Source organism: Aulonocara sp. 'chitande type north' Nkhata Bay, linkage group LG19, assembly GCF_057382095.1.
Source record: "Aulonocara sp. 'chitande type north' Nkhata Bay isolate Kocher_YH1m ecotype deep benthic linkage group LG19, A_spYH_male_GT1.1, whole genome shotgun sequence".
In the NCBI taxonomy this organism is placed as follows: Eukaryota; Metazoa; Chordata; class Actinopteri; order Cichliformes; family Cichlidae; genus Aulonocara; species Aulonocara sp. 'chitande type north' Nkhata Bay.
Genome location: NC_141362.1, coordinates 6,068,078 through 6,095,902, shown reverse-complemented (window position 1 = coordinate 6,095,902; position 27,825 = coordinate 6,068,078). Strand labels below are relative to the sequence as shown.

At 39.8% G+C, this 27,825-nt stretch overlaps 1 protein-coding gene across 1 annotated transcript in view; it reads left to right on the top strand.

The window, feature by feature from the left end:
• Positions 1-27,825, top strand: part of akap6 (A kinase (PRKA) anchor protein 6) — a 226,508-nt gene that overhangs the window by 129,556 nt on the left and 69,127 nt on the right. The window contains exon 15 of the mRNA XM_086275898.1: positions 2,259-2,379. Coding sequence (XP_086132024.1) covers positions 2,259-2,379 — 121 coding nt within the window. The remainder of the gene's footprint in view (positions 1-2,258; positions 2,380-27,825) is intronic.

Genomic DNA, 27,825 nt, shown 5'->3' with positions numbered 1-27,825 from the left:
GCCCCTGTTCCAGCAGCATAAATATTTGATGTGATCCTGTGTTGGGAAGGGGGAGGTGAGAGGATGAGTTAGGAAGGGGAAGAGGGAGGTGATAGTGGGAGGAGTGAGCTGAAAAAGGGGAGGGAGAACTAGAGAGTAAGGAAAGGAACGATGTTAAGAGAAAAAAAGGGAGGTAGAAAGATTTAGAGAAAGTGCTAGGAAACAAGAAAAGGAGGAGGAAACAGGAAAAAGAGAGGTGGAGGAGAAATTCTGGGCAAGAGGAGGATGTGGGAGGCAAAGCCATGACATTGAGAGGTCGGAAAAATGAGGTGAAATGGAGAGAGGTGGGGGTGAAATCTGGGATAAGGAGAATGGGGAAGGGAGTGGGATGAAGCAGCAAGAAGTGGGGGGATGACAGAAGACGTGAGGGTGTAAGACTATTTATCGTACTACACTTTCAGTTCAGTTAAATTCAGTTTTATTTATGTAGCGTCTAGGCGCCTCGAGGCATTGTATATTGTAAGCTAAAGACCCAACAATATTAACCACGTCTGAATACAGTTTTACAAAATTAAAATTTAAACAGAAATTTAAACAGCCTGGGTGCTGATTGTATAAACTGTCATGAACACAATATCTAAATATCTTTCTAAGACACCCATACAGTTGCTGAAGATGTCAGCAGGAGCATGGATGTTATTTTTTCTGAATCATCACAAAGTTTTAAACATAAACTTTGCCATTTGGTTCGACCAAAATGTGTATCCAGGATGTCTCTCTTCTCAGTAGCTATTTAATAATATACCTGTGAGTGGAAACAAACACATAGTGGGTTTTTTGTGTTAACTTAAAATGTTTAAGGCAACTTAAACATTTTGACATTACTGCTCATGGAATTTATACGTTTTAAAAAGGTCCACATGTCCAGGCCTATCTTAAGCTTGCCACTGAACATCTAAAGGATTCAGAGAGGGCTTGGGAGAAAGTGTTGTCGTCAGATGAAAACAAAATCAAGCTCTTTGGCATCAATTCGCCGTCTTTGGAGGAAGAGAATTCCTGAGTGTGACCCAAAGAACATCATCCCTACAGTCGAGCACAGAGGTGGAAACATTATGCTTTGGGGTTGGTTTTCTGCTAAGGGCACAGGACGACTTCCCCGCTTTGAGGGGCCAGTGTATCGTAAAGTCTTGAATGAGAACCGCCTATCCTCAGCCTCACTGAAGATTGGTTGTGGATGGGTCTTCCTGCATGACAGTAACCCAAAACATACTGCCAAACCAACAAAGGAGTGGCGAAAGAAGACGCATATTAAGGTCATGCAGTGGCCTACCCAGTCTAGAGACCTCAATCCTTCAGATAATCTGTAGAGAAGCTGAAGCTTCAAGTTGCTAGGTGGCAGTCAAGAACCAAAAAGTATTTAGAGGGTTTCTTTAAAGAGGAGAGGACCAAAACCCTCCTGACATGTGTGCAAACCTGGAGACCAACAACAGTTTCTCCAACAAGTCATGTTTTGCTTGGTAATCAAATACTTATTTACTCCGTGACATACAAATCAATCTATAACTTATATGTCATGTGTTTTTTTCTGAATTTTAGTTTGATAATTTGTCTCGCTCCATTAATATGAAACTAGCATTAAATTACAGGCTGTTCATTTCTTTGGAAGTGAGCAAACTTGCAAATTCAGCGGGGATCAAATAATTGTTTCTATAATAATCTCACAAGACAACTAATTTAAATGAACTGTCAGCTTTGCCACACAGAGTGGTCTAATGTTCAGTTGTTTGTTGGTGGCTACCAAAAGCATCTTGCTGAGGTGCAAGTTGGTAAAGGACATTTAACCAAATATTAGTGGGAGTGTATATATACGTATTTCTGACCGTGTTGGATTTGAGAAAGTTCAAAATAAATTCAACTTGTGAACCAACTCTATAACATCCCAAATTTACCATGACATTCAAGCACATGATCTATAAACTTATGACCACAACTGTAAAATGTGATGAAATACTCCCTGGAACGGCATTTTAGTTTTGCTTTTTGACACTTTTTTCTTTTTGCCTTCTGTTGTCTTTTTCTGTAGAGCAAACTTTATCTGTCAGTCAGTTTTTAGACATGTGTTTTATCAATATAACAAGATCCACGTTTCCCTTTGCCGGAGGACAAAAAAAAATTACAATAATAAAGGAAATAATAAAATAGACAAGATGAATCATAGCAAAACAAACATTTAATTATAACAGTTTAACTCTTTCTTCTCTCTCACTTCCTTTTGTCAGTCTGCAGGAGTTTGAGGCTGAATACCAGGAGCTGTGGGATTGGCTGATGGACATGGACGCCATGGTAACAGACAGTCATCAGCTGATGCTGTCAGAAGAGCAGAGACATCACCTCTTCAAGGTAAATAGTGTTACTTTCACCAACTCACAGTACATGTGAATAGACATGACACTTCTGCATCCAGTGCGACTGATGCTTCTTCCAAATATCCAGCCTGTGGGCGCTGGGCCATGAAGGAAAACTGTGCATTGAGATGAAATGTACCATGGTTGTTTCTGTGTATCAAACTACTGCCATGGTGCTTCCCTTTACACTACAGTGTCCATAATAGTGTAACTAGGGGTAATCCTTTCAGAGAACTCATTGAAGTCTGCACCTTCTGTGGACACTTTTGAGGTCTGCAACAATTGATATTCTTTATTTGATATTCTTAAGCAGACTTAATGTGCACATAAAACCTGCAAGTCTGGACTTTTCAGTTTGCATCAGAGGGACATGGCAACAAGTGTGTGACTTACTCTTCATAATCTGGTTGGAAAAAACAAGTAATCAAGTTACTGTCTGCCCTCACAGTGTACACACTTGTACCCAATTGATGCGTGATTGTGCTAGCAATGTAGTGAAAGTTATCAGTGTTAAACTGAACATATGCCCTGTTGGAATAGAGTAGCCTTGTGCATTTTAAATCATTGTCAGCAAGAACTTAGTGATATAACAAAAAAACAGACATACTTAGAGATGAAGGCTATTGGTCAAAAAAAAAAAAAACAGCCTAAGAAGTAGGCTGCAGTATACTGAAACATCAGTGTAACTTCCATGTCTGAAAAGCCAATGTACAAGTGCTTGGACTCTTTCATATGGCCAGCAGGGGTGACTTCTCTGGTTCTAGAAGGAACTCTAATCGTATAGATGTCTATGGTCCTTCAGAGTCTTTGTTTAAGACCTCAGTAAACTAGAGTCTTTCAAGTTTTTCTGAATGCAACATGATGTTCAGTTTGTAAATGATGGTCCCATTAGTGTCAAAAAGGAGGATGAGTTAGGATGAGTTCACAAAACCTGATCTCACTAACTAATAGGCTGAGGCTACAGTTGCTACATCAATCTCAACAGCCAGTATGTTCATTTTAAGCTGATGCATTCAGCGATGTGCAAAGATTTTGTACAAAGTTTTTTATAGTATGATAAGATAGCTCACAACTGGCACAGCACGGTCCTATTATGACACTCTTGGATGCCTCAGTTTGGAGTCACTTTCTCATCTAGTTCAGCACACTCTGTGCTATAGATGTGACATGGAGGCACACAGCAAACTTCTAATAAGAGAAAAAGAATAAAAGAATAAAAAATTAGACATAGTAAAGAATAAAAAATGAAATTCCCAAATATGCGATGAATAAGTAAAGTATTTCAAATTGTTTTGTATAATAAAAAACAGGAGGTGATGGAGATAAGGCACTATTACAACTTTACCTGGCAAGAAAGACTTCACATGTTTCCAAACATTCACAAAGGGCCCATCGGCTGCTCTGCTTCCATCATGGAGGAGCAGCACTGACTTCAGTCTCAATATAAAAAGAAAACATGTAACTGTGTAGAAAATATAAGTATTTGATGCAAATAATGCCCGCCCACTTTGGCTGGCTTCCTCTTTCCTGCCCTAATCCTCCCTCCACCTCAGATCTCCTTTTTCTAGCCAGGCACACACACAAACATACACCCGTCTTCATCCTCACCAAGGAGAATAGGATTACAAGGCATAGCCTCCCTCATAACCATATCATAGAGAAGGGTGTGTGTGACAGAGAGAGAGAGATTGTGTGTTTGTGTAATGACATCACTGCCACCAGATGAGTAACACAGAAGAACAGGATGTGTTACGATTAGAGATTTCTGAATTGTGCTCTTCTGTCCTTTAAATGCTTACAAACACACACAGGTGCGCGCACACACACGAAAAGGGGAATCGAATAAAAATATACTTGTTCCTAAACTGTGTAACAGTTTAAAAAGTATAAGTAAGTCATATTTTGAGAGACAGTAAATGAAATATTGAGGTATGTGTGAGCTGGTGCCATGTGTGTACAATTCAGATTCACTCAATTGGCAGATGTTCATGAATCAATGTGTTAATTTCACTAGTGTCAGGTTGGAAATATTAAAAACGGTTGGGTGGATTAAAAATCGAGACAAAAACTTTAGGTGGGTTTTTCCAAGGAGTGGAACCTTGTGGACCTAAATCCACTCCCAGTTCCAGTTTAATGCACTTCACAGTCTTTCCTGGGCTAGGCTCTACATTATCAGGCTTGACTAAATTTTTAACTTCACAGTCTCAGCTGTACAATATTCATGTCACAGTGCTCGTAGTGATTAATTATTTCATTTTAGTTCTCAGTTGGAGGTTTGGGGTATTTCTAACGGCAGTAATATTTCTCATTTGTGAAATACTGCCTATTGTCAAAAGAGCTTCTGTCACTGTGAGCTGCAACTAAATAAAGTATTGAAATGGATCTAAACTGGTTTCTTTTATTTACAAACCACAGTAAACAAAAACCCCGGCTTATTCTGGCTAGATGCTAAATATTTGATCAGAGGGATTGGTGCAAAAAATACACTAAAAATAGGTACATGATAGTTCACATTGGACATAAAAGACCAATAACCAAAACAAAGCAGTGTTACTGGTGCTGGACATTTTAACATTTTGGAGTTAACGTGTGTGTCAACCATGCAACTGTACGCATGTATATTCATTAATGGTAATAGATAAACTGCGTGCACATACTCTGTTTTTAGAGATCAAACTGCTGACATCTCTTTCTCTTCTTACCCACAAGGCACTGCTGCGAACCAGCAGACATGTAACTTTGTGTTGTTTTCCACTCTTTTTCCCATCCTTCAAACGTCTGTGTGCGTGCGTGCAGACATGACTTATTTAGTGGCCGATGAGACTCACCTGGCCTGCAAATTATTGATAAGTGTAAAGATGAACCTAATTTCTCCATAGGAGTTGCACTTAAATATTCATCTCCATATGAATATTCATGGCAGCGATGATGCGTGCATGAATATTGGATGACTCTGGAATCGCTGGGCATTCTCTTCTTCTCCTTTCTCCCTCGTTCTTTCTTTTGTCTTTCTCTCTTTTTTTTCTTTTTTTTTGATGTGTCAACTCTACCGCTAAAATATTGATGCGGAGCTCAACAGCGTCTCCTCGCCCGGTCCAAGGTCGCTTTCTTATACTGTTTCTCTCCTTCTCCACCGCTGAGACTTACGGAGACAGGTCTACAGGCCTGTATACTGTAAGCTGCTCATATAGGGCTTTTGTATCTTATAGAGGTTGTTGTGCTGTGTTCAAACTGTAAAAATACCATGACAGTGAATCCACTGCATTCATGTAGCAGCTATAAAATGCGCTTGTGCCCCAACAACTTTGTATCCTTGTATTTTCCTTGTATATTTATGGCTGTAGATAGCACTGTGTCTTTCATTTACCTGAATTTCTGCATTTAAACAAAGCATTTTCTCATTAAAGTGTTCAATTAAAATCATTACTGGTGTAATCAAACCCCTACCGAAGGGATTAGTCATTCATCTGAGTAATAGATGGGCATTAATGGCAAAAAACTCCGGCAGAACCAGGCTCAGGGAGGGGCGGGGCCATCTGCTGCAACTGGTTGGGGTGAGAGAAGGAAGACAGGATAGAAAACATGCTGTGGAAGAGAGCCAGAAATTGATAAGAAGTATGATTCAGTGCAGAGAGGTCTATTAACACATAGTGAGTGAGAAAGGTGACTGAAGAAGAAACATTCAATGCATCATGGGAATCCCCCAGAAGCCTACGCGTATTGCAGCACAACTAAGGGAGGATTCAGAGTCACCTGATCCAGCCCTAACTATATGCTCTAGCAAAAAGGAAAGTTTTAAGCCTAATCTTAAAAGTAGAGATAGTGATAACAGCATAGTTTTGTGTAGGCTAAAGCTTCATGCTGTAATCCAAACAATCAGGAACATGAAGCCATGTGACTGCTGATTTTCTAAGAATTAAGCTTAAACCAGTGGCTAGTTGGAAAACTAGTGATGACGAGTGTAAAACTGTGATTTCTGACTTGCTTTAAGCAGAGACATTAAAAGAGAGGGACACAGCACTCAAAGAATCCTAAATTGAAATCTATGGGAACAGTCTCTAGAAACAAAGACGATAATTTCTCTGCTCAGCCCAACAGGGACACATCCACTTGTGCTGCTGCACTGACGGATGTGCACAGCTGAGTGTCACCACTGTTTCAGTTATCTGATTACAGGCGGATCTCTTTGTTATCAGTGTTGGCAGATGTACTTTTCATTTTCCTTGGCTTAATGTATCCATTACGTGAATTAGCATGGCATTAGTTCAGCCTAGTGGTAGGCGCAGGAAAAATAGTTTATTTAAACATTATTTTGGCAGAAAGTCACCAAAAGTTTAAAGTGTTTCTTCTCCAGAATTGTTCGCAGGAGCAGAATATATAAAACGAAGATAAATAAGGTACAGTAAGTAATGCAGAGGTCTATTTAGGCATGATTTCAAAGATAGACTTAACAACATGTGGCAATAAATGAAGCATAATAAAATAATAAAATAAAACTAGCATAAATGAAGGGAGGACATTAAAGGAAGTTGCAAGAGCTTGAGTGATGTGACCTCTGAATCGGAGTAATGAAATATCCATGAAGACTCTTCACACCAAACAACCCCAGTGAGCCTTAACATGTTATTCTCAATCCTCCATTGGAAAGCTCAGTTTTGCAAACAGATTTCTTTTTATTCCACTGATTGTTGGGTTTTCTCTATATTATTGTAGCGTCTTTGGCATAAAGCACCTTGAGGCAACTGTTGTTGTGGTGCTATATAAACTAAACTGAACTTAACTAGCTTCCCTCTGCCATTTTTGCTTTATGTAGGTACTGATTCCCTTTTATATTCTTTAGATCACGTTTAGATCAGAGTCTGCCTAATAGGCACTGAAAAGCACTTTTATTAAGCTGTTGAGTGCTATTTGAATCTCTTCCTTAAAACTATGACTAGGAATCTGAAGAGGAATCTTTTTTTTTAACTTCTTTTTTAACATTTTTCAGTTAAAAGCCACACTTTGCACAGTGTCACTTTATTTAAAAAAGGTACAATATAAGGAGAGACCCTTAATGGTCCATTGCTTATGGTTTGCATATAATTTATTAGGTACAAAATCAATATCGTGTCAGTAGCTTCTTTATCTCTTCTATCAAACTAACCTTGATGATAATATTTTGCCATGTTTTCACAGATAAATTAATCCATTTATTACCCAGGTCCATTAGTTTTTGGATCAGTCTTTTATCACTCAGCCATGCTTGAATTGGAATATACCCAGTAAAGTGTTCTTCAGTTTCCTTCCATCTTGCTTTGCACAGTAGTTTCAGAATAAGTCTGAAATATATTCCTTTTTTAAGCAGGGTAATGCAAATTCTCCCTTGTTCTTTTTCAGTATGCAGGTTTAAAGTCCTATTCTCGTTTTTTTCCCTTGCCAAATATACTGTGATACTAATTTGTCCCATTTGATTGAATTGCTTATCGTTTATTTCAATTGAGAGTGCTTGGAATAGTATAATAACCTGGGTAAGATGGTCGTGCAGATATCCTCAGACCTCCCATCAGTATCTTTCTTCGCACTTATGTAATTCAAAGCTCACTTAACTGAAAATTTAAATGCTTACGCCTCTTTTGGAATCCTGGGTCCAGGAATATGAAACCTGATTGAACCTCCATTTTTTTTAGTGTTTCATGTTCCAATTCCACCAAATGAGTCTTTCAAGGAAAAGTTACTTCTGTTTCTTCCTTCTTCAGTTCAGCCATAAATTTATCTCCTCAATTGGGTTTCCCAGACTGTTTACATTATAGCTTGCTACTTCAATTTTACATGGTGCTTATATACACCCCTGCTGATACGATGACAGTATGAGCACAATGGATAAACAGTAACGCAGCAAGCAGAAGCGTAATATACCGACGATTTGTCACCTAGTGTAAAATGTTACACTTTGGGAGTGAGTACGTGTTGACTCTTCAGGTATCTCGATGGTACAATACCTGGAGCCTTTCCTTAACCTCCTAGGACCTGGCGTCCACATATGTGGACATCACATTTTGGGTTATTTAGACCAAAATTCTCAATTTTGCTCTACAAGGGCCTGATATCTACTTATGAGGACATTATACTGCTACTGTAGATATAACGAATATCCTCATATGTGACTCTCATTTTTCTTAGAAACAAAAATTAGGTAAAAAAACAAATCTGGTAATTCTTTATTTTTACATTCATCGGGCCCCAATATGCCCAAATATCAAAGAGAATTTAAAAATGCATGCCGTGGAAGAGTTCGGGTCTTAGGAGGTTAAAGCTTTGTGTCAATGCATTTCCATTATGACTGATTCAGTCCAGTATGGATGTTGGGTTTTTGAAAACCTTCACTGGGATCCCTCTCCCTGGTATGTATAGTGTCGCCTGCTGTGCTGAGCTGTAGGTCACCATGCTGCCTTTGTAAAATATTTATTTATTTTTTTTTTACTATTGGGAGCCTCTGTTTATCCTCTGTGCTGTCTAAGGTGGTCTGAAATGAAGTTTTAATTCATGCAAAACTGTTTTTTTCTCTTTTCCTTATGGCTCTAAACAGAGCTGGATCTAATATAAACTACCACTGCAATCCATATTTATTATGGGAGCACTTCATCCAACCTTCTTATGACTGTGTTGGATAAACATTCAGTCATAACAGGCTCACTATTATTAACAAGAACGCGACACATAATATGTGGGAGCTATGTTACCATGTGTTATATGCTCATGCAGTACAAATGAATGCTTGGACATTTCACTACTCCTGCCTCTCTCAGTTTGTGTGTATCCTGCAGAAAAGCAGCTCTAACCCTCTTGTTTTTGCAGTGATTTTTTTTTTCGCTCCATGTGACCGTTAAAGAACCTCGCTGTGCTCCCCTAGAATACTGGGGGGACTCGACCTTGTAACCATAGCAACAACAGGGCCCAACAAAAGTTGGGGTTTTTTGGGAGGTGTGGGTGTGTGAGTGTTTGCCTTTGCGTGGTGTGGAACTGAAAAAGCAGTGTGTATGTGGGCATTTTTGTGTTGTCTTTGTGTGTGTGTGTGTGTGTGTGTGTGTGTGTGTGTGTGTGTGTGTGTGTGTGTGTGTGTGTGTGTGTCCTCCGGAAAAGGATAGCTGGGCTGACAGTTGTTCTGTGAGTAGCCTTGGCAGGCCGAGGCTCTACTGTTTATTGTGATGTTAGAGTGAGGCACTTATCAACCTTGGAAAGCAGGGAGGAAGGAGGAGAGGAGTGTTTGTGTGCTCTTTGATACAGATATGTGTAGTGTTCCAGACACATAAGTGAATCTGGAGAAGAAAAAAAAACTTTTATGTAAAATCCTTCTAGTTTGTGGTCAACATCTGGAAAGTGCTTATTAAGTTTCTAAGGGGAGAGAAAGCCCACCTTTTAAGTATAAAAAAGTACTATAATATATAGTATGCAGCACACAGTAATATATTTACATTTGTAAAAAAAATGCCCTACATTTATGTGAAAAATAAAGTTTCCACCAAACTCTCTGTAGTGCAATTAAAAACTAAGTACACCCCATGAGTCAGTAGCTTGTAGAAGCATCTTTAACATCAGTATCTTGATGTAATCATTTATCAGTTTCTCACTTCATTATGTGGTTATTTTGGCCCACTCTCCTTAAAACTGTTGCATCAGTTCATTGAGATTTGTAGGCATTCATTTATGTGCAGCTCTCTTCAGGTCCTGCCATAGCATTTTTAATGGGTTGAGGTCTGGACTTTGATCTTTTTTTCTTTTTTAGTCATTTAGCTGCGGGTGCATTTGGGATCGCAGTTGTGTTGTGACAACTAAAACTAAAAAGACAGATGACCTCACGTTTGACTGAAGAATACTTTGTTATCAAGAGGGGTTTATGGTGGACTCAATGACCGCAAGGTGCCTAGGTCCCGTGGCTTCAAAACAATCCCAAATCATCACCCCTCCGTTATCATGTTTTACAGTTGGTATGAGTTGTTTGTGCTGATATGCTGTGTTTTTCACCAAACAGGATGATCGGATCAGATCAGATTAGAAAATTTGCTGTGCATTATGGCCAAATTTGGGTCTTTTGTCCATTGCTTCAAAGGACATTGTTCAGATGTGGTTTGTTCAGATGAATCTCCGCAAACCTAAGCTTTGCTGCCATGTTCTTTTCAGAGTGAAGAGACTTTCTCTTGGGAATCCTTCCAAACAAGCCATACTTTTTAAAAAAATTTCTAACTGGACTGTCATGGACTTGAATATTTAACTTGCTGAGGTCTGTAGAGTCTGAGATGTAGCGCTTGCTTTTTAAAAATATTTCTCTGAACCTCGCACAGTCTGACCTTGGGGTGAATTTGACAGGAAATCCACATCTGGAAAGGTTGGTACCTGTCTTGAATATTCTCAACTTGTGAATAATCTTTTTCACTGTACAAAAATGTTACTTAAAGTTAAAACTTTCTGGAAAAGACCTTATAAGCCTTCCCACAGTCATGGACAGTAACATTTGCTTCTCTAAGATGATTGCTGATGTCTTTCCTCATTGTGTGAACGTATAATATTGTCAGTTAATTAAGTGCATTTGATTAGCAATATGTGGCTGCTTCTCGCCTTCTCTAGGGGTGTATTTAGTTTTTCAATGAATTTTCCAGTCCTGTGAAAAACTTCCATCTTCCATCACTTGTGTTCAAGACCCTGAAATACTTAAACTCCACCCTTTTCCAACCAAAAATCATGATCTTTGATTATCAGCTGCTAAATCTCATGCCAGCTACTTCATATTCTGGTGCAAACGTTTTGCAGACGATGTGGTTTTGTTGGTCAATGAAGCCAACAAAACCACATCGTCTGCAAAAAGCAGAGATTCTGAGGCTACTGAATCAGAAAGTATCCTTTATGGAAATTCTGTTGTCAGCTGTCCTTGGAATTCTGTTGAAGTTCTGCCAGAGATGGGAGTTGACAATCTCTGTCAGACACTAGAGTGCTTAGAGCATACGGCTATGGATCTGTCAACATGATTACAAAATTGCTCATTGACTTGTGGCCTAGGGTGTTACATGCATTTATGGACACCCTTGTCTTCAAACACAGTGTTTGTTTGTATTTTGAATTGTATTTCTTTTTCTTTTTCTGTGGTTAGTAAATCCCTTTTTAAGCATATTCTAGTTCATGGAAGTCCAATAGCAAAACACTGCTCGGGTTCAAATCAGACAAACTATTTCTCCCAGTCTCACATAATTTGGTCACACTGTCATTCACTGTTTGAATGTTAAATTCCCTCAGTAGGTTAGTCTAGTTCCCAGATTGGGCGCCTTCAAGGACCTGACTTCAGGCACCACAAGACGCCAGGTACTCTTAGTTGTTTTTTGGTGCATAAGTGCAAATGATAGTCAGGACTTGTTCCCTGATCCAAAGGCACAAGGTGGCAACCCTCTAGCCAGAGTTCGATCCCTGGCTCCCCAGTCTGCATGCCAAGTATCCTTGGGCAAGTTACTAATCCCAAGTTGCTCTCTGAAGCATCCAGTAGGAATGCGTGTGAATGTTGGCCCCTCCCCTTCCTCAAAATAGAAATATTTTGTGAAATGAAGATCAAAACAAATTCTGATAGTAGCTTTACAGTGGTTAGTTACAGTGGTTAGTTACAGTGGTAGTTACAGTGGTTAGTTACAGTGGTTAGTTACAGTGGTAGTTACAGTGGTAGTTACAGTGGTTAGTTACAGTGGTAGTTACAGTGGTTAGTTACTGTGGAATGTGATCAAGTCTTTCACAGTAAACTTTTATCCATGTCTTCCCCTCTCCTTTCTGTCTTCTGTCTCCTGTTATTTATCCAAGTGATTATTTTTCTGTGTGTGTTTTTTCTTCATCTTTCCGTGCAGGCTTCTGTTTGTGTTCATGTTATGTGTATTCTGTTGATGCTCACTTTTTTCAGTGCATGTTTCAGCTGTGTCCCTGACCGTTTGTGTGGATCCAGCTGGTGCGTGTGTGCCTCGTTTTGTGTTGGTGTGTACATCGCGGGCCCACAGCGAGATGAAACAAGCATCGGACCTTGTAGAGAGTGTCAACCAATCACACATCAAGGCCCATCAAACTCAGCCAGTAGATGATCAAGGTTCTGTCCCCAAGTCCACAGGAGGCGGCGCTAGTGCTCTTTTCCTAGAAGCGTGTGTGTGTGTGTGTGTGTGTGTGTGTGTGTGTGTGTGTGTGTGTGTTTGTGACATTTCACAGACCATGATAATATTTAATTGAAACACAGAAATAACTTCACTCACCGCACACACATGCACACAGCTAATAAAAATACACAGGGAAACATTAAAGCATGGAGTTAATGTGCAAGCACACACATAAAGTGAAAGCACATCCCACACATTTGATGTCTCTTTATCATATATAAACACATTGGGTATCAGTGAAAGTTTAAATTACTAATGAAAAACAACTGGAGGTAGGACTGCAGCAGGACATAATAGAATACAAAAGCACTGGAGATGCTGTGATTGTTAAAACGCAGTTCAGAATCAGTTGATACTTGTTTCAGCCAGTTCGACCTAATTCTTTGTATTCATCCAGCAAAAACTTCTATCTTGGTTACTTGAACCTACGTAGTACTGGGCAGTTTTTAGCTAATACTTGTGATAGGTAGCTTTGTTGTTTGTCAATATTTTCAAGGAACATGAAATAAATACTTCACAAATGTAGCATGTAGCATGTGTTTTTGCATTGTGTTGCTGAGAGAAATGCTATCTGTATGGATGCATTTGTTCCTCCTAAACCTATGTATTCTTTTCAGTATTCATGGTGCCTTTCTAGGTGTGCCAATTCCATAGATACGCAAACATACACACCAATAGAAAAGAGACAAAGAGAGACCAGAAGTGGGAGAAAAAGATAGAAAAGGCAGGTCACACAGGAGGACAAGGAGACCATGAAAATACAAAGAGATGGTCTTGAATTTGGCATTTTCTTTTTCATGCATTATTGAGCCCTGATAACAATAGTTAAACAATATTGTTTCTGTGTGTGCGATGGAGACCTTACATGATGAGATTTAAGGAAAGCAGGAAGGTGAAGGAACGGTTACAGAAAGTGTAAGTGGAGGCATACTTAAGACTTAGGGTCTTTGGTAAAAATCAGAAATTTCAGTTCAAGATTTTATGTGAAACTGTTTCATTGCATTAAGTCATCACACATGTCCCCCACCCGTCTCTCTCTTTCTTTGTCTCTTTTCCTCTCTCTCCCTGTGGCGAGTTCCAGTGGAGTCCAACTAATTACAGTGGCTATCAGGACTGAGGGTGTGTGTGTGTGTGCATCCCTGCCGCTAAATTCTCATTTCAAATAGCCCATGGTGCTCTGATGGAACGCTGGGCTGCAGACACACACTTATATACTCACACGCTCGCACACACACCTGCTCATTAACTGGGTTCCAAAACCAATCAGTGTGGGTGCGACAGAGTGCGAGCTCTGTCTGAGGCTGTACACACAAGCAGTGTGTTTTCGCTGGTCGTCTGGTTATCTGTGCTTTAAAGCAGAAGGAGAAACACAGAAATGATTAACACAGACTGATGCAGGGAGAGAAAAGACTATAAAACATCTTTATTTTTCTAAACAAAAGCAGTTTAACCCTTTGAGTAAGGCCCGTGACTTCTTTTCAGAGTTATTACAAGGGCTCGTCACTATAACTGATTCAATTCCGATTCACAAGGTCCCGACCACAAAAACACAAAGTGGTGCAAATGCACTAAGACAGAAATTGGCTTACCGTCCCGATTTCCTCCATTATTTCACCGGTAGCCGGTAGCCTCATGATATCAGCAGTTACCACGGCTAACTAGCCGCATCAGAGTCATTTCCGTCAACAACCTCCATTTAAGACCCACCTACAGACACGTGACTGGACAGACGCTACATGCAGTAAATTTGGGCCCACATGGGGTTTAGCCTTGCAACTTTTGATTTGTTGAAGTGACATGAACGTGGCAGTGCTGTAATTTTTCACTGTTTCACTTTAGAAATATAAATCTTTGCACAGATGATGGTTATATGTTGGATACTGAATTTCTGGAATGAAATGTGAACTGAAGCATATTATTAAATTTATATATATGTTAAATATATGCTAAAAATAAATTAAAAAAGTAGGCGAAGATAAAATCTACTTACTCTTTCTGTGTTCCAGTCTCAGTAACTTTGACAAAGTAATATCTGCTGCAATATTTACACCTATGATAAAATTTCACAAGTGTTAGCTTTATTTTGATACCAAGATTGTATACATAGAGTTTGTAATTGCAGAGAAATACTCAATTAATTTTGGGCATTTCATTTTCAAGCAGGAAGCTCAGAAAACCCTAAAAAATATATTTCATCTGAACAGGTCTCATTATTGATGAGAGGTCAGGGTAACTGATACATGATTTAGTTTTGGAATTTTAAGAAATATTGACTAAACAGTCAGTCAGTCATCAAAGTTATTCTGTGGCTCTTCCCATACCATTGAAATACCAAAGCTCTTTCTCTTCTTGTCCATGCTCAGAGATTTTTGACACATGACCGGCAAACTGAATGAGGTGTTCATGGCTTGGATTGGGCGCCAGCTTCCTTCCAAAATGAGCAAAGTGTAACTTTTTCATACAGTCTGTTATGTTTAGTCACTGTTGGATGTTGTGAAGCATCCAGAGATCTAGCAATAAGCATCTAGATCATGTTTACAGTGTTGTCATAGAGCAAAATGATCTGGTTCTGATACAGCAGATTTCTTCTCTACCTTTCAAAATTCTTCATGCGACGTCTCATTCATGCAGATTCATACAAGCGCTTTTTTTCTACATCCGAGTGCTCTGAGTGTAACATTGTGTGTTTGTGGTTCGGTGTCTTGTCTGCAGCCTATCATGTCTTCAGACTGAAGCAGCCACAAACCTTAAGCTTAGGTAGATGACTTGTGTTACCTCCAGAGCTACAGCCATCCCATGGATGTTCATTTGAAGTCAACAAAAGTGTGGTGTTTTTCTAAAATTGCCACTTTAAGAATGTTACTTGGTTAACACAAGTTGTTATCATAGTCGCGTATCAAAAACGTGGATAAATGCAAGGAAAATGCAAACACAACAAACTTTTAAGCGTTTGAAGAAACAACTGGCAATCCTGTCTGTCTGGAGAGGAAAGCCTCCTGTAGAAACACGATGGAAACACAGAAGCTTCACTTTCTCTTTCTGTCCTCTGTGTCTCTCCTCTCTCGCTCCTCTCTCTGTTTCTTCATCTTGAGCCCTGAGGGCAACAGTGAGAGTACACAACCTCACCGGGAGGCTGAGCACACCAACACACACGGTCTAGGTTATATTCCAGTAGAGAATCATGCCTGAGAAACATACAGAAGGCTTAAGTCCTATATCCTCTCAGCTTTGTCTGTTTTTCTGTCTCCTCTTTCTGCTGTCACTTTATCTGTCAGTGCATCTGTCTTATTCCGTTTCATTGGGGAATATCGAGTTAAAGAAAAACACAGATGTATGCGTCTTTCATTAAGTCAGACAGACGGCTGTACAGGACTATTCTGATTAAAAGAAGAACACAATGAACAACGAAAATAGAAAGTAAAGAATCCAAAGCAAATATTATATGCATGTATGTGAGATGTAAAGTTGGAAATCATTAGTTTTAACTGCTAAAAATTCTAACCTGCAATAACTTAGGTTTTACCCAAATCTTCTCAGATTCAGAGAGAGAGAGGGATGAATGAAGATGAATGTTAACCCGAGAGGGAGAGAGAGGGAGGCTGAGAGAGGGAGGTAGAGAGAAAGAAAATCTTTAATTAGAGACAGATGACTTTGCCACGCCTCAGAAGGCTGGAATTACACTGCAGGCTATGAGGCGAGGCTAATTTCACATGTAATTGTTGCTGCAATTCTCGCTGTGCTCCTAATGCTCCCAACCTCCCTCCGTACAGGAGGAGAGAGGGAGGATGAGAAGGGGACGGGAGGGGAAAAAGAATAAACAACTGGAAGAAAGAAGCAAAAGTATTTTGTTCCTGCAAACATCTGTATAGTGACGTTTTCCAACCCTTTTACTGTAATAACTAAGATGGAGGAAGAAAGAAGTGAATGGGAAAAAAGAGATGAAAAGTAGAAAAGAAAGAAAGACCAAATGTTAAATATGGAACAAGAGGAAGCAAAAGTAAGAAGAAGAATAAACTGCAAACTCTGAAAAGGATGGAACATTGAGGGGAAAGAAATCAGTGGTTAAAAAAGAAGAACTGATGAAACTCTAAGAAAAGAAAGAAGAAAGGAAGGTGAAAACAAGAAGAATGAAAATGATGCTTCACTTAACGAAAGAAAGAAGTAAAACAAAGGAAAGAATTGAAAGCTAAAGGATTTAATAAGGAAAGAGAAAAAAGAAGGGTACAAAGGAGCAGGCATAAAGTTAGAAAGAAAATATGGAAAGAGAAAAGCAAAATGTGAAACAAATACAGCATCTTGAAAATCTGAATGTGCTGACGTGTGACTTAAAGTTCACGAAGGAAAGAGAACAATTAAAGGAGGAACAAGAAGAAAGGGACTAAAAGATGCTCCAGATCTGACCTCTGTATCTTTAAAATGACGCACGCAGAAAGAAAATCTGACTGTAAATACGAGGTGGAGAGAGAAGGAAGAAAAAGAAAAAGGATGCGGGTGAGAAATGAAGGAGAAAATCGTTTAAAAAAACCCACTTTGAAACAGCAAAAATCTCTCCTTATCCTACAAAAGAAACTTCCTGCAGCTCAGGAAAATCTCTCTGTCACACACTCACACACATGCTCCTCTTTCTTTCTTTGTAGACTGATACTCCCCTTTCTTCTCTCCAGAGACCTGCAGAGCTCTGCTGCTGCCATGGTGTGTGTCTGCCGTGTGCTCGCCGTGTGTGTGTGTGTGTGTATCCGCGTGTCGGGAAACGATGTGTTGAGTCGAACGTTTCTCGGCTCATACATCCTGATGTCGCGTTTTGTCGTTTGTCGCTGCTTGTTATATGAGCAGAGAACTGAAGTCTTCTGGGACTGTGTCTCTTTGTGGAGGTGTGTGTGTGTGCACACGTGTGTCTGTGTGTGTGTTTTTCCTCACTTATCTCCATATATTTCCAATCCCTCAGTCAACTCAGTCAACTTTTGTCTGTCTTCTTGAGTTTTTTATGTCTGTATGTGTACCAGATGTTATTTGGGCATAAACAATGAAGACTCAGAGGACTGCGTGAAGATATGTGTCCTACACATCTTCCACCATGAGAAGAAAAATAACAGCATCTTCTCATTGGGATGTCACTTACAAGTACTGCAGAAAATGTAGCCCAATCAACCACAGCATTAAAGTAAGCTAATGCTGTTGAGCAACAAGGACATTGGGTCAGGATCCTCGTAGTTTGGAGGCTCGTTCAAGAATCTGGGCTCTTTCTCCTGTGAGACTGCAATGTTTAAACAGGTAGCAGGTGTCATAATAATATCCAAAAGAATGCCCGGACCCCAGGCTTCCCAGCAGAACATTACATCAGTGTCATAGTCATTACCTGTCCCTTTGTGTGGCTATATAGCGTAATATCAATCAGAACAACACAAAACAAAAGAAAGTAGTTAAGTAGTAATAATAGTTAACATTATGCATGAACTCATGCAATAATACATCCATGTATAAAGAATCACCAGCTAAATGTCTCAACAGCAGCACTGACAGCAGCAGAAACTCCACTGAGTCAATAAGAATATGATATGAAGGCAAAAGTTCAAAAACGCAACATTTCAAAACAATGAAAAATTCAAGTTATTAATGAAGTACGGCAATTTTGTGTCTGGCCTTCTGACTTTTATAGTCCCCAAGCGGTCTGCTTCAGACATGCAGACTACACAGTGTTTCACATAGCTTTGTTGCTCACACTTTTAGACAGGTTTGTGCCCTAGACCGCTGTGAGGACAGTGTGAGGGCACACAAGGCTCGAAGAGCTGAAAATTTCAGCAGCAGGTGCTGCATAAAGACAAACAAGCGCTAATATGGTCCCCCTGGGACACACTACAAAGAACATTTGAAATCAGAGTAAATAATCATGACATGAAAAGTAAGTATTTTTGAAGCCAACAACCAGGCATGATTACTGCCAGACCTGTTGAATCGAGAAGTCACTGCATTAGAACCTGTTTGTCAAAGTAAAGTAAGCTACAGGATTGCAAAAGCAAAAAGCAAAGCAATCTAAGAAACAAAGTTACTGATATCTATCTCTCGTAGTTGTGGGAAATCATCCGCGATCAAAATCCTATTTCAAACTCAAATCCGATGCTTTTCTATGACCTTAAACAGGCCGTCCATGCGAAAACTTATTGCCAGTTCTATCAAACTAATAAAACCACACACTAAGGCCAGTTTTTGCTGGGCCTGCAAGACTTTTTCAAATACTTCATTGCATATTTATTGGTGAGTCAAACAAACTTCCATCGTGGATACTGATTTCGGTTACAAAAAAATGCAAATGAAGAATGTAACGTTGCATTTGCAGGGAAATAATAAATACCCAGCGAATTGGAATTTATTACAAATGCTTTTGTAAAAGTATATAGATTTCAATAGTCTTTGCATGTGTGACGAAGTTTGTAAAAAAGTTTTATTCAGATAGGGTAAATGGTAAATGGACTGATTCTTATATAGCACTTTTCTACTCTCCTGGAGTACTCAAAGCACCCTCTCTGTTTATGAGGGGCAGCCAATCAGAAGAAAGCTAGCTTCAGTGGATTGGGACAAGAGTTTGTATGTGCCTGTTTTGCCCAGTATGAAGTAAATAAGGATTATTTTGAACTGGGTGTTATGCAGAGGGGCAGAATCCAAGAATATGTGCTAGCAAAATGTAAATGCACTTGGTTCCTTTTTTTATATGCGGGTGTGTATATATATATATATATGTTGGTTGACCTTGTGCACCTTTCATTTGGACCCTTCCATGATTTCCACGAGGTTATTGTTGAGTCTTTCTCGTCTGTGTGTGAGCACATGTGTGCACATTGTTGTCATATGCTTTCCTTGGCAGCATGTTTGTGTTTTCTTTTCACAGTGCGTACAGTGTATGAGCTTAACCATGTATGTGTTTGGAGCTCCACACGTGTAAACAGTGCGTGTTTTTGCGCTCTAAATGTGCACACGTGCAAAGTGTGTGTTTGTATCTCCGCTAGCTCGTGCTGTGTGTCTTTGTGTCGATGTGCGCATGTGTGTCTCCGCACTTTCTCACATTTTCTTATATATGTTTCAGTGTGTGTGTGTGTGTGTGTTCACATCAGACCTCTGTGTCTTTGTGTGCTCATACTCTTTCTCATCTGTGTGTGTGTGGATTATGTGTCCTGTGGGAGGCTGTTTCCTGTGCGTTTGTTCTGTCAGTCTTGATAAAGTCGGGGATATATCTGCTTTAGAACAAAGAGACACGACTCAGCAGCATCTCGCCAACTTTCCTCCTCTTTCTCTCTCTCTCTCTCGCTCTCTCTCTACCTCTCTCTCTCGCTCTCTCCCTCGCTTGCTGTATCTCATCTCTCTTGAGACTCCCTCAGCTTCCCAGGAACACTTTCTGACTGAAACCTGACACTAACACTCTCACACACACACACACACAGAATTGAGCAGGAATCTAATACAGAACTAAAAGTAGTTTGACGTTGAGCATCGAGCCAATGTCAGGCCAAGGTTGGCTATAAACATGTTTGCAGAGTTTCCCTCCAAAGCAACAAAAGCAAAGACTGAAGCGATCAGCAGTAACAGAATTCAAAGCAGTCCTATTGGAGAAGTTTTCTCCCTGAGATGAAGCGGGAATCATTTTGTGAAGTAAATGCTGAAACGAAAAACAGTAACAGTTCTCACCATTTCAATATTTGATTTTGTCACTTAAACACTGCTAAGTGTTTCTTAGCGGCACCTTTTTTACGACCCTTGACTTACGCATTTCCAACTACTGCCTCTGTGGTTCTACTCGCTCACGCCTTTAAATGTTATTCTCCAATCCACAGGTCTGCATAGGTGGGTGTGGGAAACCTATTACTGATTCGCAGGAGAAACACATACTCTGACATTTCCTATTTTTCCCAGTTCTTCTCCTACAGTAACCCCACCTAGAGCTGCACACCAAAGAACAAAGAGGCAACAAAGCGGTTTGATTTAAGATCTTTTGCAGCAGTCAGAAATAAAGAAACTCTGTTTATTGAGCTTTGGTGGCGGTTTGTCTCAAAGTGGTCGGACAGCAGATCACACACGCTGCAGTTTGCCTTTTACCTGCCAACAAATTTTATTTCCATTGACAGTTTGTTTAAGTGTGTGTCATGAGAATAATGCGTAAAAGTCATCTCAAGGGGAAAGCCTCCTTTTAAACCTGTTTGTGTGTGTGAGAGGGAGAGAGAGAACACACAGTATTACAGTTGCAGATCGACTGGAAGCTCAAGTACACAATTAATGTGTCAGGCGCATGGTTTGTGTGTGGGTGTGTGTCTTCTCCATTCATCACACTGCTCTCTTTGTGACCTTGGCACCTTCTTCATTAGAATAAAGATTGTCTGTCGTTTAGGCTACATGGTCGCTGTGCTGGATGCCCACACACACACACACACACACACACACACACACACACACACACACACACACACACACACACACACAGCTATGCTATTACACTTCTGTCATTGTGTTGGAATAGAAAGAAAAGAGGAGGGGCAGGAGTGTGTGTTTTGGATGAAAGAGGTAAAGGTGGAGGAGAAGGTAAAAAAAAAAAAGAGCAAAGAAAAGGAATCGAGAATCAAACGAGAGACTAGCCTTAAAAAATGTTCCAAGGTAAAAGTACTCACAATTACTCCAACCCAAACAGCCACTGTGATAGGCTGCTTTTGCCTTCATGTACAACCCAGAGGAGCACACAGGAACCAGAAGACATGCCTTAAAACGTAATAAAAATAGTAGAGGACTAGTTTAGGCAATAAAACATGTTGGATAGCTTTGGTGGACGATCACGGCAAGCATTACTTAATTGTTCAAGGATCTTCATCATAATTGTTACACAAATGAGAGTTATAAATGATAACTTAAGAAAACACACAACAGTCCTCCCTGTGGCTTAATAACAACATTACATGAATTCTTCCTTTTCTCCCATCACAGTTATTACACTGCAGGTGTTAGTGGCATTTCACATCGTTAATGTTGAGGCATTTCCTCATGACTGCTAGAATAAACTAGAATATTAGGAATGTTAACCTCTATGGGACACAGGATGTACAGGGTCCTGTATACAGCTCTGCACAACGATGAAAAGAACTATACTAGCCACAATCCACAATACAAAATATCATCTTTTACACAAAAACAGACTTAAAATCTGAAAGACGACCCACTTTTGTGTAGGAGCTGGGAGTTATTCTAGGGGTAGGACTATGTCAACTCCAATGAAAAGGAAAATGGAGCTTTGTAACTTGATTAATGTGGTAAAAGTGTCTATTTCTTCCTAAACGAAGACCTTTTCTTAAACCTGGCCAAATATTTTTGGTGCATAAACCTAAATAAAGAGCAACAACTGAAAATGACACAATATGAAAAATACAATTGCAAATATTTTAAAGTAAAATTGCAACTATATCTAAAAATATCATAAAAACATGAACCTCAAAATCCTCCTGAAGGGGGATTTTGGCTATTTGTGTATTACACATTTGCTGTAAAACACGGTGGCTTGGTTTTCTCTTGGTGGAAATGTTCAGGAGATTGAATTCATCAAAACCAGCAGGGTGAGTGTACTTTGGAACAGCGAATCAAAACAGGATGAGAGTAAAAAACAGGAAGTCTTTTCTAAGACGTGGTAATGGATGTTTATTAAAGAATACCATAAATTTAGAGATAAAAGCCTGTCAGATAAAAGCCTGGTTCTCTCTGCAGTGTAGGTGAAGACCACGGCATCAACCCACTCTGACTTTCGGTTTCTCTCATTAACTCCAGTTACACACACACACAAACACACACACTCAATGGCGGAAGCCGAAAACAGAGGAAGTGTTGTTCAGCAGCACCTGCTGTCCTCAGTAAGACTGTAAGTCAGCGGTGAACACTTCAGCACAAAAACACCACTGATATGATTAGCACATTGACTCTGTGATTAAGCACAGAGAATGTCATTAGTTCTGATTTAGTAAGGCTTTATTGGTGTCATTTTTTATCGAAACAAATGAATTCAATATGCATATGAAAAGGCAATGGATACATAACATATACAACAAAAAGTAATACAGTCACCACCGTGCAGGATCCCATGTCACAGAAATGTTCTCAAGTTTACTTCTCTCGAATAAGAGTAAAGAGTAAATTTTGAAAGAACAAACCTACAGACGACACAGAAACAACACAACCATTCCTGTACCAACAAATTCTCTCTCTCTTTGCCCTCCCCACCCCTCGTCACTATAAAGACTCTTTGTTTCTAAGCTGAATAGTGTGATCTCTCCAGCTTCCTGTAGAGTTAGAAGCACACAAATACATTTATACTTGTAAAGTCATGAGAGCTCCATCATGGGTGAAGTCTGACTACAGGCCAGAAAGAAGAATCTAATCAAAGCTAATTCTGGCCTTAATCTGCAAAACCAAGTTATCCTCTTTAACAGAAGCTGACCTTTATTTTTGAAAATGTTTGGCCCTCACACAGAAAGACAAAAAAGGAGCACGCACATTGACACTGACAGAGACACATTTGTTGTTACTTTCGTGTTCAGCATTAGTGTGCATGCTTTTCTCACATTTTCTGGAATTCTGCAAACTTTTTTCATGTAATGTCTTGGAATGAGTGAATTCCCAGGGTTCTTAGGGGGTCATAGGTCACCTGGCATGAAGTAGTGACATCCCATTGTCACTCAACCTTCCCACAGCCAGCACACTCTTTTTCTTTACTCGTCTGTTAGAAGAATGGGCTGAAAAAGTAAAAATACAAACTCAAAAAATATTTTGTTGACACCTTTTAAAGATTAATTGATGATGTCTGCAGAAATCTGTGTGAAGTCTTGATTCTTTTTTTTTCCTTTTTTGTAAAATATTGTGATATAAATCACACACTGAAACAGCTGAAGTAGCAACTTGTGGTGAATTAGGAAATCTGTAAAAAGCTGAAGGGATTGTTTATTTGTTCTCCTCGTCTCAGTTATTAGTATGTGCATGTGTTTAGCTGCTGTGCTGCAGACATAACAGGCAGTTGTTGTCTCTGTTCTCGCGCCGTATTTTTTCTGTCCCAGCAGACATGTAGATATGTTGCCCTCCCTGCTTTGTACAAATGACCTCCCAGCTAAACACACACACTCGAAACACACGCGCACACAAACTCACGCGTGACTCGCTGCAAGGCTGAATGGCGAGCCGTCATTACCGGCCAGTCAAACGGCTCATTCATCTGGTTTCCATGGTGACAATTAAAACATGTTGCCGGGCCTTTTGTTGTTTCCTCGTTTGAAAACAGAGAAAGTCTCTTTTCTTTTTTTTTTCCCTCTTTGCTTTTTTTTTCTTTTGCATCTTTTTGTCCAAACAAAAGGGTTTTAATTCAGCGAAAGAGAAACCTCCAGAATCTCAGCTACTCAGAAAGCAGAGAGTATGATTTTAAATTTCAAATCACATTTACACTAATTACCTCATCATGACAGAGGAAAAATATATTACTCTATGCATGATGTTTGTAACATATAACTTTTTGTGCACAACTGGGGCTACTTGCCACAAATGTGTTATTTTTTCCGTTTTTCCAGCTGAGTAAAATTGTTTGTGGTTAAAGCTATTAAGAGTTTGGAGGTGTTTGGGTCTGATCGATTTGCCTAGAGGTATAACAGAGGGCTTTTTTGGGATACTGAGGCTGACAATCCTGGACAGCAGATTAGCTTTCCAATTAGGGCTGCGCCATGTCATACCGTTCATGGTAATACCGGTATAATGTTTGGCATCGATAAGAAAATGAAATATCGCGATAGAATATGGGTAAAATGCGCAGTGCCTTTGTTTTCATACGCACATGGCGGAAAAAGCATGGTGGAGAAGAAGAAGGGCGAAAGCGGATCGTTGAATGAAACAGATGAACCAGAATTGGTTTTTAAAAATGCTGCAACTTCAGTGGTGTGGAACTGGTTTGGCTTTCGTCCGTCAGATACACAACAAAGCACTATTTTTGGTAGAGCATGCTAGTGGGCCGTCGTTATTACCGTGTTTTTTGGAAAATACGGCACACTTGAAATCAATCCTTTGATTTTTCTGAAAATCGACAGTGCAAAAAACACAAACTTTGTCCAAAAACCTCTCATGTTTAGCTGTTTTCCACTTTTTCTTTGGTCATTTTAGCCTTTTTGGCCAGGGTGAAGGGAGACTCTGCCATCAAACAAGAAGACAGCTGCATGTAACTACGACGGTGTTTGCTAGTTCACCTTACGTGCATTAATGTAATAACGTGGTTAGCCTACTCAACGTAAATTACACACGAACAACATTAAGCTACTCACGCAGAGAAGAACGGCTGCTGCTGCCATCATCATCCGTCATCATTTCTGCTACACTGGCAGGGCTAGGGGCCAGGACTGTCCTCTTCGGGTTTTTGGGGGATGTTGCTAACTCCGGGTCCGATAACAGGCAACTCACCCGCAGTAGATGTGCCCGGTGTGAGGTCTCGCAGCAAGCTATCAAATATGGCGCATGTCTCAGCTTTTAACAAAATGCTATACGTCGCTAGGTGGAGTTTGCATCTTTTGCTGTGAAGTACAGCCAGACTTTGACCGCCTCGCCTTGGGCATTTTTAATCTGTAGCTCTGCTCTAAAAGAATGTACGTACCTGAGCCCGCCTACTACGCTTGCAAAGGTACAATGATTGGCTAGAATCCAAAGTGTGTGACATCTCAGGAAAAAAAAGCACCGAAATGTCAGAACCGATACCGGTACCCATCCCTACTTGTGATAAATATTTTTGGTCATATCGCCCTGCTCTATTTCCAGTTGTAGCTAATGTTGTGTGCTGTCTAGCTTGTGCAGCAAGCTTGTGCATGCGTTGGTCCACTAACTAAATGGTCACTTTACTCTGACACTGTCTGAATACAACCATTCGTTTCCTACATCGAGGTACTGCGCTGGTGTGCAGGGCTGTCCTTATTACTTTCCACCTTGTTTGTCTGCAGCTCTCTGATAACTTAATAAAATATGAATAATTAGCTTAACCAAGCGCTGCTTCTGGTGACAGCAAGCAGTTGTAGTTTTGCAGGTCCCTACTGGAGAGACCACAGAAGGTTTACTATAGAAACGAGAATACATGCATTATTCTGTTGTGATGACTTTTAATGTAAATGGGGCACTGGTATAAAATAAACACACACCAAACGTTAAATAAAAATGCATGTTTTTATACCATACAGTATTTTTTAGTGAAATCTTTTTTGGAAATCGATATGTTAAAGTAAAGTAACAATTAAATAGAGTAATAATGGTTATTTGGAAGGGGAAGTGTTGCTTAAAGATTTTTTTTATGGCTGTGTTGTCTTCCTTCCTCACACACACACAGACACACACAGGTTGAAGTGTCTAGCAGTATAAATGGGGTGTCACAGAGCCACTTCCTCCTCTTTCAGAGTCGGTGGAACATCCATCTCAGTCGGAGACACTGAGTCACACACACAAACACACTGAAATGTAAGCAAGCATAGAGTGTTTTCCCCTCTTTTCTCTATCTTTGTGTATATCCAGCACACATACACACTCTTTGCTTAGGAAGGAGAGTTTTAGAGGATGAAGTGAATGAAACAGAGGAGGTGTTAAGTGGGGGAACGCTGGGGTATGAAGCAGAACGGTTAATAATGAGCTGGAGTTATAATAGACATTTGATGACTCTTAATAGTAAGACAGGGTCAGGGTTGTTGGATTGGTCAATAAATATCTGTGTTAGTTACAGGAAGCTGCTGTCAGTTTCAACCATGACTGCAAGCCTTCCCTCGCCTTCGCAGACCCAAACAAACATTTATCATAGACATGCCACATCCGAAAACAACAGTTCAGGAGATTTAGGGTTTTAGCAATCCAGAGAGTAAACACAGTTACAGGATAAACTCTGTAGCTCAAAAGAGAATTTTTTTTCTTGTTAATGACAAGAAACCTTTGTTTAATGTAACCAGAACCCTAAAGACTCACATTTAATAATGGTCACACCTGGAAGGGCCAGACATACCGGTATATGCTTTACTGGCGTACTTTAAAAAATACATGCTCTACGTCTTATGCACCTGCAACAAGTCAACCAAAAAGAAGCTTTAGTACACTTCTTTGAATCCTAATCAAAATAAATTTATATTCTCTTTCATAATGTCTCTGATTAAAGTCAGCTTAAAAATCCGGTCTTTGCTGACTGCCAGAGGTTGAGCATCTAACCTTGCAACGATGTGGCATCATGTGAGTGTTATGGTTACAGGTGTAAGAAAACCCACTCAGCCACACCCCAGTAATGCTGTATAATCAAAGGTTAAATTGCCTTAAAAGCATTGCTTTTCACTTTTATATTTAGATATCCTTCATGGTTTTCTTTCGAGTTTTCTTCCTCATTCTCTTCTTTTTGTGGTCCATTGATGTATGTCTTGGCTTGATATTGCCACCTGTAGGTCAATGGATTAAACTTGTATGTGTTACATGTGTCCCTTTATAAGTCCATGGAGATAAACAAACCAGACAGAGTTCTGCTCACAGAAGACTAGTTTCATAGAATTAAGATCTAATTTTTCACAGGAAGCAACTAACCACTATTATTGTGAGCCCAGTCTTCATTTGACTTTCATCCATCCACTTTATAACCACTTTTCCAGTTCAACGTTGGTGGATGCTTGAGCATATCCCAGGTACCACCTGGAGTGGTCACATGTCTATCACAGCAGACTTTTTTTTTTATCCCATCCTGATAATTCTGTAGTTTTATTGCTATTTTTGACCCTTGCAATAAGCTTAAGTAAGCAAGAAAGTGGAAGAAAACAAGAAGCAACAGGACTTAAAGAGAAAAAAGGTGAAATAGTTTTCTGAAGATTAGAACAGCAACAGGAGCTGAGGAACAGTGTTGCAGAAGAGAAACCGTATAGACAGAAAAAGAAAGAGTGAGGAAGAATTAAGAGGATGGAGACACAAAGACAGAGGGGAAAAGAAAAGACGATCACGAGGCGGAGGATAGAGATGCGTCCTTATCACTTCCCACAAACTTTAGTTGCCGCGACGACAAAATCGTTCCGTTACGCAGCCTCCGACAAACTTCTCTCATTTGGCGGATAAGATGAATCTGCGAGACGAGCGAAGGAGAAAAAAAACCTAATGTTCAAAATGCATTAAATGTTTTTCATGTATGACTGCATTTTTGCTGACATTTCAGCTCCGTGCTCATTAATATGGAGACCAAATTAAACTTATGATTGCTTGTTGATTTTCTCCCCCTCTTCCTTTCCCCCTTCCCTCCT